Genomic DNA, 16,790 nt, shown 5'->3' with positions numbered 1-16,790 from the left:
CAGAACGGACCACAATTTGTAATGAAATTTAGGTGAATTGTAAGGTTTTTTACTCTAAATGTCTACTGCACACAACATATCCCACTGCAAGTCAATGTGCTTATAGTGAATGCCTTCAATATTGCAGTGAAATATCTCTCATACTGGGCTTTGTTATTTTCTACCAGCTATATTGATCTCTGATTCCATCTCAGGCACATACAATTTATCGATAGAATTTTGTCACCTGCAGGCCTGAAAAGATACAAAAAAATCATAAAATCGATTCTACCTTGTTCTGACAGGTGTGATCGTGAAAATCATTGGGGCTTAGAAAGAACAGGGCTCTTAGGCTTGAATCAGTGTGCAGACCCCACCTTGCTGTATTATTAAATGATTTCAGGCATTTAAATTACATGTTTATATACAAAAAGCGGAAAAGGTGGCACAGTAAATCGCTTTGCATCTCATATGCTTTACGCTCTTGATCTGTCACCACAAATGCTGTATGAACACCTGCCCTCCGTCACCAGCCACCATTCACTGGATGAAATATATGCGGGTGGTTCTTGGTGGATTACTTTGTTATAAAATTATAAGGGTTAAAGACTATTGCAAAGAATATTCATTCAAAAACGAAAACTAAAAATATTTTTAGTAAACTAATATTTTATTTGAGTTAATTTTTTCAGCTACTTTAATAGTTTTGTTTAGTTTTAGCTGTTCATTTTGGTTTTGTAGTACTAGGGTGTTGTACCGTGTTAGCTATTATGAATGTAGAGAAAAGCCAAGCAAAATGACACCTTTTATTGGCTAACTAAAAAGATTACAATATGCAAGCTTTCGAGGCAACTCAGGCCCCTTTTTCAGGCAGATGAAGGGGCCCGAGTTGCCTCGAAGCCTGCATATTGCAATCTTTAGTTAATAAAAATGTCATTTTGCTTGGCATTTCGGTTTTGTTAATTATTTTGTTTCAGTTTACAAAAATGTTTTTTTTTTTAATAATAGCCAGTTTTCGTTATCTATAATAATCTTGATACACACTGTACTTACTCTAGGGGGAGTTCTTGTTGGAAAACCACTGCTGAGAGCTGCTGCATTTTAATTTTCTTATTATAATGAGTAGCAGTAGTCACGTGACTACCACATGTGTAGCTGTTTTGAGGTGACAACACTGCACGACACAGAAGGCACGCCTACCTCTGTAATTTTTGTGCAGACATGTTATTCTGTACAATTCCATCTACAGGCCTAGCCTCTCCTGCTCTGTGAAGGGTTTATACATTTTTTTCAACATTTATTAGTATTAAACGTAAAAGTGCAACGAAGCACAAACAAATTCACAGTAGTTCCCATTTAATATTTATTGAAACAAAGCTCTTCATTTCGTTTGTAATTTTTTTTTTCTTTTTTTTATTTAAACATAGCTTTGTCCATTACTTGCTCCTTGAAGTGCATGGGTATCACAGCAAGAGGAGAACACGTTTTAAAAAGCTGGATTACCTTTGCCGGTATCTATTTCATATCCGCTCATACTTAGAAACAGCAGTTAGGCAGTTTACAGCTGTGTCAAAGGCCTTCAGGGCAGGTTGCGTATTGGCACAATTAAAAACAAATGCAGCAACATTGTAAGGTATTACAAATTAAGACCAAACTTACAAACAAAATTATAAAATACATGTCTTACCGTCTACAAACAGGAAGTTTGCCTAATGCCTAAAAACTCTACAGCACCATACAAGACAGAAGTAGTGCTTGGACATTCTATGCTTTTAGTAGCACCAATGAAAGCTTGAGTCAACTGTTAACAGCTAACAGAAGACAGGCCAGATAAAGCTTTGAGGGAAGTTCAGTGCAACATTTGTAGTTCTTATCGTCTTATATATAAAGTGGTAGCGGGAGCCCGCGCTCTCAGTCAGCACACAAGTTAGTATGGCTTCGTCAATCAATGGACCTTGGGCAATAAGATGTGTGGAATGGAGAGTTTGCATTTCAATGCAAGAGAACTGTACAGGATGCCAGGGATTAATGCCATGCTGACTCGCACGCTACACGCTCCTTCTTGGGCATTGCAGGAGTCTCTATTAGCTGTCTTCCTCGCCTTCATCGACACTGTCTGCTTTTTCTTCTAGGTCTGGCTGTTCGGCGGCTTCCTGCTGCTGCTGCTGTTGCTTCTTCATGCCAACCAGCTTCATCCTGTCACGGATGTGTTCGGCAGAGGAGGCCATGTCGCCAGGACTCCCAAAAAACTGCTCACTTCTGCAATCAAAGAAGACGGACAGTGTAAATTTACAGCAGCATGGAAGATAAAGTCCAAGCAAAATATATCAGAACTGATGCGGTAAGAAAAGGAAAATGTATTTCAGTGTTTCTCATTCAGTTAACATCACTCTATTATATAAAACGAGAGACGAGACTTTCTCAGAAAGACACTTTCACGTCCTATGAGACAAGACTTTGTGCCAAGAGATTTAACCAGACCCAGGGCTGGAAAACGACAAAGAGTAGATGACAATGTAGAACGTCGTAAAGAATTCAAAAACGTTGGCGGGATACACATGCAGAGCAGGTTAGAGATAATGGAAGAAGGAAAATTCGAAAGTCTCAAAAAAATGATACTAAAGATCGCATTAGTGAAAACTAACGGAAATTATTTCTTGGTGAAATAACGAAACAGCGAAAAGAGATTGAATAGATTGTTCGGATTTACACTTTATGTTGGAGACTTGTAGATTGTCTAATTTGTGTTGTCAGGAGGGGACAGTATTGTCTCTCAATTAAAAGAACAGAAATTCTTCCTCTTCATAGGGGCACGCCTCGGGAGCGGGACCCCCAACAGGAGCAGAGGATGTCTGGGGGAGAAGAGAGACAAGGCATTGAGACAGGCTTTCAAATGTTTGAAGCACTGCGTGAGATGCAGATCATGTGGCACGGTGGCGGCAGCAAGCTTGCAGCAGATCAAGCAAAGAGGAGGTTTAAAAAAAAAAAAAAGAAACTGCATCTGTTTCCCATTGTATCACCATTTAAGAGGGGGTTTCGGAGGAGCAAGCACGTCTCCTTGGGGTGCGTTCAGTTCCCCTCTTCACAACGTGAGCGGCAGAGACGCGAAGTGGCTGGCACGTAGCGCAGGCCGGGGTTTGGTTGGCGAGCGAAACGAGCAGGGGGCGAAGCCTCCTAGTTTCCAAAAAAAATGAGACGACAGAAGATTAGAACAAATGTTCTATATTTTTACAAACTCTGAAAATCAGATCAAATCAATTTGATTGGTAACAAATCAAATTATAGTCCAGTGGTTTTTCTACCATTGGAATTAAGCTATTTTAAAGCGATCACAATTTTTATTTTTTTTAACTGAGACAATCTACATCTCTACCAATAGTAAAATGATCAAAAATGCTTATGACATTGCGGTTCACCTACATAAACATCGGTGGAAACAGAACAGAAAAGTGTCCTCCATGCTAGACATTCACTGGTAGCTTGTGTTTGAACACAGACAATAGCAAAAGTGAACACATGTTCCTTTTGGACTGACCATGAGGTAGAGTCGTTACTGAGAGTAACTTGCAAGTGTAAGATGAGCAAAGCGGATGAGAAAATGTAAAGAGGAGGACCCAATAAGCAAAGGGCCACGTCATAACCACAAACCAACTAGAGTTAGAATAAACTCTGCATTTTCAAACTTGTACGTTCTCACCCCTTCCCAATGAGCCATCGCTTCCAAAAATATATATATATATGGCTTTGGAAAGCATTTTCGAATGTCTCAGTTTGCATGGATTTAAAATGCCAGACAGAAAGTAGAGACTAATGTCTGCATTTTACAGCAAAAATGTAGTGTGGACGTAGAGATAATGAGCAGGTAAACCCAGTGATCTTGATCATCCACACTGTAATCCAATACGTATTGGCCTTTGGAGCAGGAGGCCTCCAATCTTGAAGCAAATGAAATAAATTGCTGTGAGGTTTCAAAACCAGCACACTGCCTCCAAGTTGCTGGTGATGTTTGTCTACTTCCATGAAGTGCTCCTCTTCCAGTTTCTGCATTCTTTGCCAGAACTGACTGCTAAAAGACTCTCTTCTTGTGCTACTCACAATGAGTGACTGGGAATCAGTATAAAAGCGCTCCTGTACTTGGCCATGAGCTGCAATGCCCTTGTACTCAGGAGCAGAGTAACTCTGGTTTAAGTATACGCGGGAACTGCCAAATATTAAAATCTTTAAAACAGTGCCCTGATTATTAAAATACTCCTCACCCGAACTGCACAAAAGTGAAGTTAGCGCCCCTGTTTTGGAGTCTAATTCTGCACCAACCAAGTGATGTGATCCCATGGAATTTTTTTTTCTAGTGTTTTACAGTTTAATATCAAAATAATGTGTCTGTTCATAAAACAATTGACTTATTTATTTTATCTGGGAATGAGCATGTAGAACAAAACAGTTACAGTGCCCACAGACATAAATTTGCCAAATGTGAGAACATGGCTTTAACCAAACAGAAGAGGGCACAAGTTTGTGTTACTTCATATGACATCAAGTTCAAATGGCAAAGCAAGGAATCAACTGTACAGAAAACCAACTTTTGGTAGCCATTATCAATCCTTACCCATCAGGAAAAATGACAGGCACTGTTAATCTGTCCAGTAGTGACCTTCCTACTGTTTCAACGTCTTCATACACTTCTAAATCGACAGACTCTTCAGTCTGCTCTGGACATTCTTTAAGTATCTGCAAGATTAATGGATTATTATAGAGTATTATTCAGGAAGCAGAAGACATTCTGAAAATAAGCAATGTTGGAGAATTTGAAAAGATCTGACACTGAAAAACAAAGTATAAACTTTCAAGGCAGCAAAGGGGCCGAAGATTACGTAAAGCATTAACAAATTATAATATCAGTAAAAAGAAAACAAATCAAATGTAACTTTCTCAAGCCCCTTATTTATTTGTGTGTGGGAGGATGTAGAGCTGGAGCCAAGACAATAACACATTGACTGCCACAGTGAAAACAGGTAAATGTGTCCATGAAGTCAATGTAAAGTCAGTGTTCTTTTAATATACTAATTAAATGCATTTTGTGATTAAGCAAAACTCAAACTAAAAATGTATTTCCTCTGTTTGAGAATTGTATTTGAGTTGTTTTGTTGTTGGCGTATGGTAAAGTACATTCTTTGTGAATGCCAGCTGTGCAATAACTCGGCTGGGTGTAACAAGTTAGATCTTGAACAATTTGTTGCAACTGAAAGTTAACGAGGTAACTCATAAGTGGTGTCTGTGTACAGATCACCTACTACAAGTTAACTCGCATTAAAGGTTAACACTTTGACCGCTAAATCTTACCAAGAAGTCATCATTTTCACCATTTTTTTTTAATTCTCTAGATATAATTTTCTTTTTTATTTCAACGTCACTATGAATTTCTCCAGTTCTACTACCATTTTTGTAAGGTTTCTTTTGGCACTGCTGCTTTCATATTATTTAAAGATTGTCTACATCCTGGTACTGTAAAACATCCCTCTATTTGTACTTGTTTTGAACTTTGACGTTTTGGCTTTTCTGGTAAGTAATTTCTGATTAGCAGTCTTATTTTTGATCTTCCTTTTGTTTTATGACCTTCATCTCTTGATCGATTTTCGACCTTTAAAGGATAAGCCTGCACTTTTTATCTGTCGACAGAATAATAATGGCAACAAAAAAGCATGTCACTTATAATTAACATATTATAAATAAACAAATAGGTAGAATAAATAAAGTGTAAGATATGAAATCATTAGATGTATATTTACAGCCCATCTTTTGTTTTAGCTTTCTGCCAACCTTTGAAGTATTCAATTATATTTTGACAGTTTAAACAATCTGATTCAGAAGGCAAGCTCAGTTATGGGATGCACTAGTGGAGGAGAGAGAAGACAAAACTGAGCACCATTATGAACAATACCGCACGCACATCCTCTCTATGACTAGCATTGAGGGCTTTCAGCACAAGAGCGTCACGAAACGCTACTGGGGATCCTTCATACCAACAGCAATAAACCTTTACAGTGCCTCACTGTGATTAGTCTCATCTTTAGCCAAGTCAGGACTCTTTATCTGCAATTCTTTGGGTTTATTTGAGGGGAGTTATTTGTTATATTATTTGAACGTCTTTAAAATGATATATTTCCCCTTTAGAGATAAAGATATAACTATCTAAAAATGGTGTAATTATAAAAAAACCAAAAATGCTCTAGAAGCAATGGGATTTATTATCTTCACGGCATGCATGTGTAGATACTGTAGGTAAATACACAGAAAGACTTGTCCCCAGAGGGAAATGAATTTGTTACTTGCTTATTAATATTCAATAGTGGATTACTGTAATCATTAAAATTGGTCACAGTGTCTAATCTATTTATATTGAATAGCACTCCTGAGAAATATTAACAGGACTCTTCATTTGCAACTTGCATTACGATTCAGTCAGTGTAACAAAGAAAATTTCTGCTAAGCAGCTTTTGGACTGGAAATCTGACTTCCTCTGCAATCTTCATTAATGATCACTATTAAGTCACATAACATGATGGTGCTCAAAAAAACTTTTCTATATATTTGTGATCTACAAATTTATTTGGAGAGATATGTCACCTAAATACATATTACACAGTTAAATTACAGGGAATACGGACCCCATACGTACATTCACAATAAAATATCTACATCAGGGTTGTCCAGCTGCAGGGCTTCATTCCCATCATTATCATAATTAGTAGCTAACTTCTGCAGCTGATTATCTTTCTTTACTCTTCATTATAATAGATCAGCTTTTTAAGATTTAGACCCCTTCATTTTTTATTTAATTAATAATCAAACAGACATGAGATGACCAGCTATCCAGTGTCCATCATACAATAGAGGAAAATAAAGAAAGATGAAGATCTGAGAAATATAAATCTACTCTGTTCCACAAAACATGTTGACAGTGTCCTCAGAAAAAAAGACAAGATGACAGATTTGTAAATGTCTGCTGTGGCAGAATGAGAGCACCAAAAAGAATTAAAAAAACAGGTTTAATTAAAACAAAGAATCAGCTTCTAATTCAGGAATGGATTTTAGTGAAACTGGTTGGAGACTCAGGCCCTGACTTAGTTGGTTGTCTGATGGATCCCATCACATCTTATTTTTGTTTTCCTACTGCTTAAGGAAAAAAGAAACAATTAAGGAATCTGAGTATGAAAAAGCAAGTCAATTAAAATAAAGGGAAAAAAAGTCAATTAGGAGCAGAAATTGATTAGTAATTAAGAAAAAGGCATGAAGGAAAACATGCCGCCACTGCAGCCCTCCATGAACTGGATCATATCAATGACTATGTGATGGGATGAAGTCTGTCATCACCCCACAGGGATGCCACTGCAGAGGCTAATTTATCGGTGTAGCAAAATAGCACACCGGCTTTGTAAAAATAAGTATACAAATAAATAAAAATTGAGAGGAACCATTTATACAACTGTACAGTTGCAGAGGTTAGGAATTTCTTTTAAATTCAGTTTTACTTTTTTTTACTACCTTTAAGGAGATGGTAATTTTTTTTTACCTTCAGTGAGTTTCACCATGCAGAGTTCTTCCTGGTGTGGAAAGACGTCACAAGTGCATTATATCAGTTATAGCGCCATGAGAACACTCAATTACGTACAAGGACCACCAGCAGTTAGGGCAACAACTGCTTTTTCAATACAGCCTGTTTAGAGACATTACAGCAAGGGATTGTTTAGTTAAGTTACGTGACGTGATAAGGATTAGTGTAGTGAGAGATCCCTGAGAGGGAAACATATGATATATTGTGTATAGTAGAAGATGTATTGTGGCACAGAATGGAACTTTTCAGCCCATAGCTGACTGGCTGGAGTCTATTCTCTTCGGTATAAAAGCCTGCACTGGAGTCCATTCGGAGTGGTTAATGGAAGGAATTTGGTTGGAGAGCAGCGGAGTGTGGTGTTTATGTCAAGTCGTCTTTGGCTGCATGTAAATGTAGCTATTTTGCTTTTGAAGCCACTTGTAAATTCTCAATGAGTTTGACAGTTGTTATTATTATACCAGTAGGTATCACCTAGTGACTGGTTTGAAGCATTTCATTTTCTGTAGGTATGTTTTGGCTGTTTGCATTTTTATCATTTTTGGTTAATCCTGGCAATATCAATTAGCTTGTTTTTGTGTGTCTGTTTCTGGTTTGGGACTGTCTTTATCTGTGTTTTTAGAACACCTTTGTTTACTTTTGCTCACTATACTTGTCTGTGGGACTTTTTAACAACTACTGTACATGTTTCTCATCCCTTGACTACTGCTGATATACTTGGTTTACGATTACTAGAAAGACATTGCCATGCTGTGGTTGCCTTGTGACAGAACAAACAAGACACCTTATTTTGCAGTCAATTCCTTTTATTTAAAAATCACTAACCAGCTTTATAGGATCACAGTCGGACACTAGCAGAACTGCCTACCTTTTCAGCAGCTGTGTGAAACGTTAAGGCCATTTCCAGTCTGTGAACCCTCTCCTCGGAGGTAACGGTGAACTGCTTCCACACCCGATTAAGCCGAGGAAGAGTATCTCCTGAAGACCTGGTTGTGCATCGCAGAGACTGGCACAACACCACTGTGGCTTGAAGCAACTGGCGTCCATAGTCATATGTGCTCTAGACACAGGAGATGGCTGTCAGAACTCAAGTGAAAAATTACTGTGAAATGAACAAGCTGGAAGACATCTTATGACTTGATGCCTGAGTTTATATGATTTTTTTCGCTAGGAATCTGAAAACTTAGGACCATATGCTATGTTGCCTATCTCCATCTGCTACAGTACAATACTCAAATTAAAAAAAAAAAAAAGAAGAATTTAAAAAACTAAAACATTATTTACTGTTAAAGTAAAGCAAACCACTTACCTGTGCCACATCCACAAACTTTCTATGTTTTTCCAACAAGACTTTTGACTCTTGTGCATCATCACCAAGTCTTATGTGGGTTTTTAGGAGGGCATCAAGCAACTCATTTAGCCATTCAACTGCCTGTGAAATTCAATAGTAAAAATGCTAAATATTAACGTTTTTCCAAACATTTTTTGCGTTCATATTTTACTGACCCTCAAACTAAAACATCAGAACAATAGAGCAATATGGACGAGAACAGGCCATTCAGCCCAACAAAGCTCACCAGTCCTATCCACTTTATTCTTCTAAAAAAAACACCAAGTCGAGTTCTGAAAGTCCCTAACGTCTTACTGTCTACCACACTACTTGGTCGCTTATTCCAAGTGTCTATCGTTCTTTATGTAAAGAAAAACTTCCTAATGTTTGTGTGAAATTTACCCTTCACAAGTTTCCAACTGTGTGCCCGTGTTCTTGATGAACTCATTTTAAAATAACAGTCTTGATCCACTGGACTAATACTCTTCATCATTTTCAACACTTCAGTCAGGTCTCCTCTTAATCTTCTTTTGCTTAAACTGTAAAGGCTCAGCTCTTTTAATCTTTCCTCATAACTCATCACCTGTAGCCCTGGACGCAGCCTAGTCGCTCTTCTCTGGACCTTCTCTAGTGCTGTTATGTCCTCTTTGTAGCCTGGAGACCCAAACTGCCCACAGGACTCCAGATGAGGCCTCACCAGTGTGTTATAAAGCTTGAGCAGAACCTCCTGTGACTTGTACTCCACACATCAAGGCGCTATATAACCTGACATTCTGTTAGACTTCTTAATGGTTTCTGAACACTGTCTGGAAGTCAATAGCTTAGAGTCCACTATGACTCCTAAATCTTCTCATAAGGTGGACTCTCGATTTTCCGACCGCCCATTGTGTATTCAAACCTCATGTTTTTACTTCCTGTGTGTAATTCTTTACATTTACTGACATTTCATTTCATCTGCCACAAATCTGCCCAATTCTGTCTGCTATCCAAGTCCTTCTGTGATGATATAACGGATTCCAAATTATCTGCTGATCCACCTCTCTTGGTATCATCTGCAAACTTAACCAGCTTGTTACTTATATTCCTATCTAAATCATTTATACATATTAAAAATAGCAGCAGCCCCAGCACTACCCTCTGCTGGTCACCATTCTTAACATCGGCCAATTCTGAATTCACCGTCACCCTCTGCTTCCTGTGTCTGATCCAATTCTGCACCCACCTACAAACATCACCCTGAACTTGCTTTGTCATAGAATTCCAGCCTGTTAGTAAAACACGACCTCCCTCATCTGAACCCATGCTGACTGTTCAGAATAACTCCTGTCCTTGCCATGTGTTGCTCAATCTTATCCTTAATAATTCCTTCCATTAATTTTTCTGCAATGGACGTCAAGCTTACTGGCCTGTAGTTGCTTGGATCTGCCCTGTCACCCATTTTTTATCATGGGATGATATTTGCCATTTTCTAGTCATTTGGAATCTGTTCAGTGCGCAGGGGCTTCCTAAAAATGTGCCAATGGTTTATATATGTACTCTCTAGCCTCCTTAAGAAAATTAACATAACCAAGAAAGTTGTGTTAAAAATTAAATACATTTTTTTTAAATCTTCCAACTATATCTATCCATTCTCTTTTAACTTATGTATTCCAACTTATGGACAGATGAAGCTGATCCTAGAAGTGCTGAACAAAAGGCAAGGAAGGCAGGAATGAACTCTGGAACTCATTATCAGCACACTGCAGAGGATATCCGTACATAAAACCACACCAGAGCAATTCTGAGTCACCACTCAATTTAAACGAGGTGTTGTGGGGTTAAGGCTTTGGACTTCAAACCCTGACGTTGTAGGTTCAAATCCCGCCACTGACACCACTGTGTGGCCCTGAGCAAGTCACTTGATCTGCTTGTGCTCCGACGGGAAAACCCAAAAGAGAGAGAGAAATAGATAGACAGATAGATAGATAGATAATTAATCCCAAGGGGAAATTCACATAATCCAGCAGCAGTATACTGATTAAAAAACAATATTAAATTAAATAGTAATAAAAATGCAAGTAAAAGCAGACAATAACTTTGAGTAATGTTAACGTTTATAGGGGTGGAACTGAAGAGTCGCATAGTGTGGGGGAGGAACGATCTCCTCAGTCTGTCAGTGGAGCTACTCCTCTGGTTGGAAATGACACTGTTCAGTGGATTCTTCATGATTGACAGGAGTTTGCTTAATGCCCGAAGGCCCATCGCCCTGCTTATAATATATATATATACACACACAATATAACCAACTGTATCATAAATGCTGTAAAGTCGCCTTGGATAAAGGCATCAGCCAAATAAGTACATTTAAATATAAACTACACATCTTTGGGATTACTTCAGAATACTGAAAAAGTTGAAAACCCCATGAGAAAAAAACAACTAAATTAAGATGGTCTCAAGGCTGGGATTTAAACTCCATCTCCGGTAATGTTGAGGTGGCAGTACAAAACACTAAAACTAATGCCACAAATGCCACAATGCACAACTTCTAGTCAGAGAGGATGTCAAAGTTGATGACTGCAGCTGCTGATCTTGTCAGCTGACCATGTCAAATTAAGCAACAGTGTAAGGACTTTCATTTCAGCTTCTCAATTCCAAAAAAAACAAAAATAATAAAAAATCACAAGTTAGCGATGTTTTCTGTCAGCCAATAACGTGCTGCCTGACAAAGTCATTTACCATGTGAAGGCTTTACAAGTAAGGCGAGTTCAATCTCAACGCCATTTCTGTCGTGGCATGTAAAACACAAGACATGAGACAGATAAGCCTCTCTTCTTTTTATTCCTCGTAGGCACACTGGTTATCAGCTCTTGCTTTTACATGAGTTTGCCTCTACAACTTCAGACAAAATAAAATCTCCCTCATTTCTTGGAGTGAGTCACAAACTGGTTGGACTGAGTCGTTGGGTATATCACACTACACAACTGGTAACATGGAGGGGTGTTTGACACGACTGCTTCAGACTTGCTAAGGTTATGTAAATGTAGACTATGAAAGAAACGTCGTGTAATTTGACATGCTCATCACAAAGAAAATCACAGTAACATCAAAACACACAGGCACCTGAATACACTCACCTAAAGGATTATTAGGAACACCTGATCAATTTCTCATTAATGCAATTATCTAATCAACCAATCACATGGCAGTTGCTTCATTTAGGGGTGTGGTCCTGGTCAAGACAATCTCCTGAACTCCAAACTGAATGTCACAATGGCAAAGAAAGGTGATTTAAGCAATTTTGAGCATGGCATGGTTGTTGGTGCCAGGCGGGCCGGTCTGAGTATTTCACAATCTGCTCAGTTACTGGGATTTTCACGCACAACCATTTCTAGGGTTTACAAAGAATGGTGTGAAAAGGGAAAAACATCCAGTATGCGGCAGTCCTGTGGGCGAAAATGCCTTGTTGATGCCAGAGGTCAGAGGAGAATGAATGGGCCGACTGATTGATTCAAGCTGATAGAAGAGCAACTTTGACTGAAATAACCACTCATTACAACTGAGGTATGCAGCAAAGCATTTGTGAAGCCACAACACGCACAACCTGGAGGCGGATGGGCTACAACAGCAGAAGACCCCACCGGGTACCACTCATCTCCACTACAAATAGGAAAAAGAGGCTACAATTTGCACAAGCTCACCAAAATTGAACAGTTGAAGACTGTCTGCCTGGTCTGATGAGTCTCGATTTCTGTTGAGTCATTCAAATGGTGGAGTCAGAATTTGGCGTAAACAGAACGAGAACATGGATCCATCATGCCTTGTTACCACTGTGCAGGCTGGTGGTGGTGGTGTAATGGTGTGGGGGATGTTTTCTTGGCACACTTTAGGCCCCTTAGTGCCAATTGGGCATCGTTTAAATGCCACGGGCTACCTGAGCATTGTTTCTGACCATGTCCATCCCTTCATGACCACCATGTACCCATCCTCTGATGGCTACTTCCAGCAGGATAATGCACCATGTCACAAAGCTCGAATCATTTCAAATTGGTTTCTTGAACATGACAATGAGTTCACTGTACTAAAATGGCCCCCACAGTCACCAGCTCTCAACCAATAGAGCATCTTTGGGATGTGGTGGAACGGGAGCTTCGTGCCCTGGATGTGCATCCCACAAATCTCCATCAACTGCAAGATGCTATCCTATCAATATGGGCCAACATTTCTAAAGAATGCTTTCAGCACCTTGTTGAATCAATGCCACGTAGTATTAAGGCAGTTCTGAAGGCGAAAGGGGGTCAAACACCGGATTAGTATGGCGTTCCTAATAATCCTTTAGGTGAGTGTATATTGGATGCCTTGATCGTATTGTCTTGTACCCTCTAAACCTATTTTGAAGGTGACCTGTCATTTTTTTATTTTATTTTTAAAATGTGTATTTCCTCACTGTATTTTTATTTTTTTTTTATGTATGTCATATTTTATATAAAGTAAAAAGTAAAGTTTTTTTTTTCCTGGATGAAACTTTATAGTACATGCACAGGAAAGAAATACAAATTTAAGCGCAAATAGTCCTTACACATAAAAGCTAAACACTACTGCAGACTTTTCCACTATCATCTTAAAGCTTACAACATCCCAAGTATTCAGCAGTAAAAATAAATGAACACTTCTACAAAATGGAATAAACTCTGTGTAAGTGCCATCATTAAAACTATACACTAAAGGAAAATCCTAAAGAGTAAAAGCTAAAATGGGATAGCGGCAGGATGGACCCCTGCACCAGCCACTGATGATACAAACAAAATCAACGCAAGTGTAGAAACAACCGGAGGAATTTCCACAAAATCCATTGTAAAATGGCCTACCTGAGCAGCATCCTCCTCACACTTGAAAAGCTGGACCATTTGAAGCATTTTTAGCCTCCGTACGTCAACCATGTCTTCACATCTATTAAAACAAAGAACAACACATGAAGACTGCCTTATCTTTAATTTCTGAGAATTGCTGTATCAGTATCAACCCCTCCATATCAAAGACAATGCAAAAAGGAGCACATCAACCTCAAATAGGAACAGAGCTCTCACTACACACAGTGTGACATCTGGAAGTTTTGGAGTTCCAACTTTAGGTCTTCAAATAGAAATATGAGGTACTTGTTCACTCAAAACAGTTCATTCTTTGTATGAAATGGTTAATATCCAAAATATCTATATACTGTATGGTTCAAAAGAAACGATGCATGAAACTGGATAAGAAATTAGCTAATAAGTATTAGCTCATGTGCAAAAATAAGAGAAGTATAATGTTTATTATCTCAGTCAATGAGGCAAAAATAATCCAGTGCTGAAATACGTGGGAAGTCAAGGGAAGCAAACTGCCAATCTACTGGACAAATTTATGAAATCCTCTTCTATGTAAGGGTTAAGAACCCAGTCACTATGTTGTTACCCTTCATATTTGGGCAGTACAACATGGCACAATCTAAAAAGACCTTTGATTATAAAAGGACGAAAAATACACTCTTGGGTTTGAAAATGACTGTTAAACCACAGCAGATCATTTTAATATCCGTAAATCTATTACAAGACAAATTGCTCCAAAAGTTGGCAAATGTATTAGTCCATGGTATATGTGGTAAGAGGGGCTACTGTGAAAAGAATTGCAGAAATGAACGACACTGAAATACTAGAATTTCTCTGAAATTTGTCTGATCACACAGACGGGTGCTGTGAATTTAGACAGGGTCCCTGCTGGAGGGAAGCAACACTGCACTACACTGACACAGACAGGAAGCATCCGGAAAGCTTGCCAAGTCATAAGCCAGGACGTCTGAAACCACACTTAAAAGGTAGTTTACTAATGGGAGTTTCTAACAGCTTTTAGTTATTTGGACAAACATTAAGGGGACTAGACCCCAAAGAACTGTAGCCTGTAGCGAGCTGGGAAACAAGTCAGCCCAGATTTTGCATTTTATGTTATTTAGTGTATTGTCTGTTGTGTGTACATATTTTTACTTGTTCAACGATTCTTCTCATCATCACTGGCGTGATGGCCATTTCACTTCTTCACCAAGGTGGCCCAGTGGCTGCCATAATGTTTTTCTCAATTATCCTTCTACAGTTATCCCCCACTCTATCACGGTTCAGCTATCACACCCCCGATAAATCGCGGAAAAATTCATTAAGTACATCCTACCTGTAGTGTACTTTGCAGCCAATTCATAACAAAGCATACAGTTTTCAGCAGTCTCTATGGTAGACAAAGAGTTTCGTATTGCAGTACCCAGATGACTTCTTACAAGACCCATTACTGGCTGAAAGAGGAGACTCAACCAATCAGAGCAGATTTTCATTCTCTTGGACTCTGATTGGCTGCTGCTAACATGGTGTAATCTCACAAGAACCGTGCTTGTGGTCTGATTTTTGTGAGCCAACTTTTGTCAGCAAACTTTTTGTTTGTTTTAAGCCCTACGATGGCTCCCAAGCGCCCTGCAACTTGTAAGCCTTCTGGTCGTAGTGAGCATAAGTGCCAGAGGAAGACCTTGACAATACAGGAGAAGGTAAAACTCCTGGATATGCTTCTGGAAGGAAAGTGCTACTCGGACGTCGCTCGCCATTACGGCTTGAATGAACAGATGGTACGCTAAATCAAGAAGGATGAAAAGAATATGAGTCACCGCATCACTTTCCTTTAGTCAAACAGGAAAGAGGGTGGCAACTCCTCGGAATAAAGCAATCGTTAAAATGGAATCTTCGTTGGCCGTTTGGATCAATAGCTGCAGAAACACAAAAAAAATTCCTTTGGACACAAACATCATTACAGAGAAGGCCAGACAGCTCTATGCCATGGTTGCTGAAGGAGGTGACGACCATGCTGATGACCCTGATGCTTCCGAAGATCCTCAAGAAAGATCATCGACAATGAAATCTGCAGCCAAACCAACTGAATTTAATGCCAGCAAAGGGTGGTTCGACAGATTCCAGAAATGCTTTAATCTGAAGAATGTTTCCCTGTATGGCGAGGCTGCATCTGCGGATACAGCAGCCACTGAGGAGGACACGAAGGCGACATTCAAGGCAATCATCGAGGAGGGAGGTTACAAGCCAGAACAAGTGTTTAACATGGATGAAACTGGCTTGTTTTAGAAGAGAATGCCTTCTCGTATCTTCATCATGCATGACAAAGCCTGAGCCTCTGGATTCAAAGCACACAAAGACAGATTGACTGTGATGATGTGTGGCAATGCTACCGGCCACATGATAAAGCCAGATAAGAACCCCAGGGCCCTGAAGAACAAGAACAAGCACCTGCTGACAGTTAATTGGAAGCATAACTTGAAGGCTTGGATTACGAAATCCATCACTGCTGACTGGTTCCACCAATGCTTCATTCCAGCAGTAAAAGTGTACCTCGCTGAACTTGGCCTCGACTTCAAGGTGCTGTTGCCGATGAACAACGCAGGAGGCCATGAACTGGATTCATTCTATGAAGGTATGCCGGTAGAATTCCTCCCGCCAAACACAACATTGCTGATTCAGCCTATGGATCAAGGCATCATACGTGCATTCAAGGGTCTGTACACACGCAACACACTACGCCACCTCGTTGATTGATTCCAACGAAAACTTCACCCTGAAGACGTACTGGCGCCAGTATACGATAGCAATGTGTCTCCAAAATTGAAAAATTAAACCATCCTGCTGCTCAATAATCTTGAATTGAATATGTATATATCTATATATATACAGTATATCTATCTATATCTATATATATATATATCTATATATCTATATATCTATATATATATCTATATATATATATCTATATATATATATATATATATATATATATACACATACACACACACACACATATATATATATATATACA

The 16,790-nt window shown here is 39.1% G+C and overlaps 1 protein-coding gene across 3 annotated transcripts in view; it reads right to left on the bottom strand.

Moving 5' to 3' along the window:
- Positions 1-951: 951 nt before the first annotated feature.
- sestd1 (SEC14 and spectrin domains 1) overlaps positions 952-16,790 on the bottom strand; it is a 167,498-nt gene continuing 151,659 nt past the window's right edge. For all 3 annotated transcript variants that reach the window (XM_039757762.1, XM_039757765.1, XM_039757763.1), the window contains exons 15-19: positions 13,766-13,847; positions 8,898-9,020; positions 8,457-8,648; positions 4,586-4,707; positions 952-2,238 (exon numbers count right to left, since the gene is read on the bottom strand). In XM_039757762.1, the coding sequence (XP_039613696.1) occupies positions 2,064-2,238; positions 4,586-4,707; positions 8,457-8,648; positions 8,898-9,020; positions 13,766-13,847 (694 nt within the window). In that variant the 3' untranslated portion in view covers positions 952-2,063. The remainder of the gene's footprint in view (positions 2,239-4,585; positions 4,708-8,456; positions 8,649-8,897; positions 9,021-13,765; positions 13,848-16,790) is intronic.

The sequence above is a fragment of the Polypterus senegalus genome, chromosome 6, assembly GCF_016835505.1.
Source record: "Polypterus senegalus isolate Bchr_013 chromosome 6, ASM1683550v1, whole genome shotgun sequence".
Taxonomy (NCBI): Eukaryota; Metazoa; Chordata; class Cladistia; order Polypteriformes; family Polypteridae; genus Polypterus; species Polypterus senegalus.
This window is presented reverse-complemented; position numbering and strand designations above follow the sequence as displayed.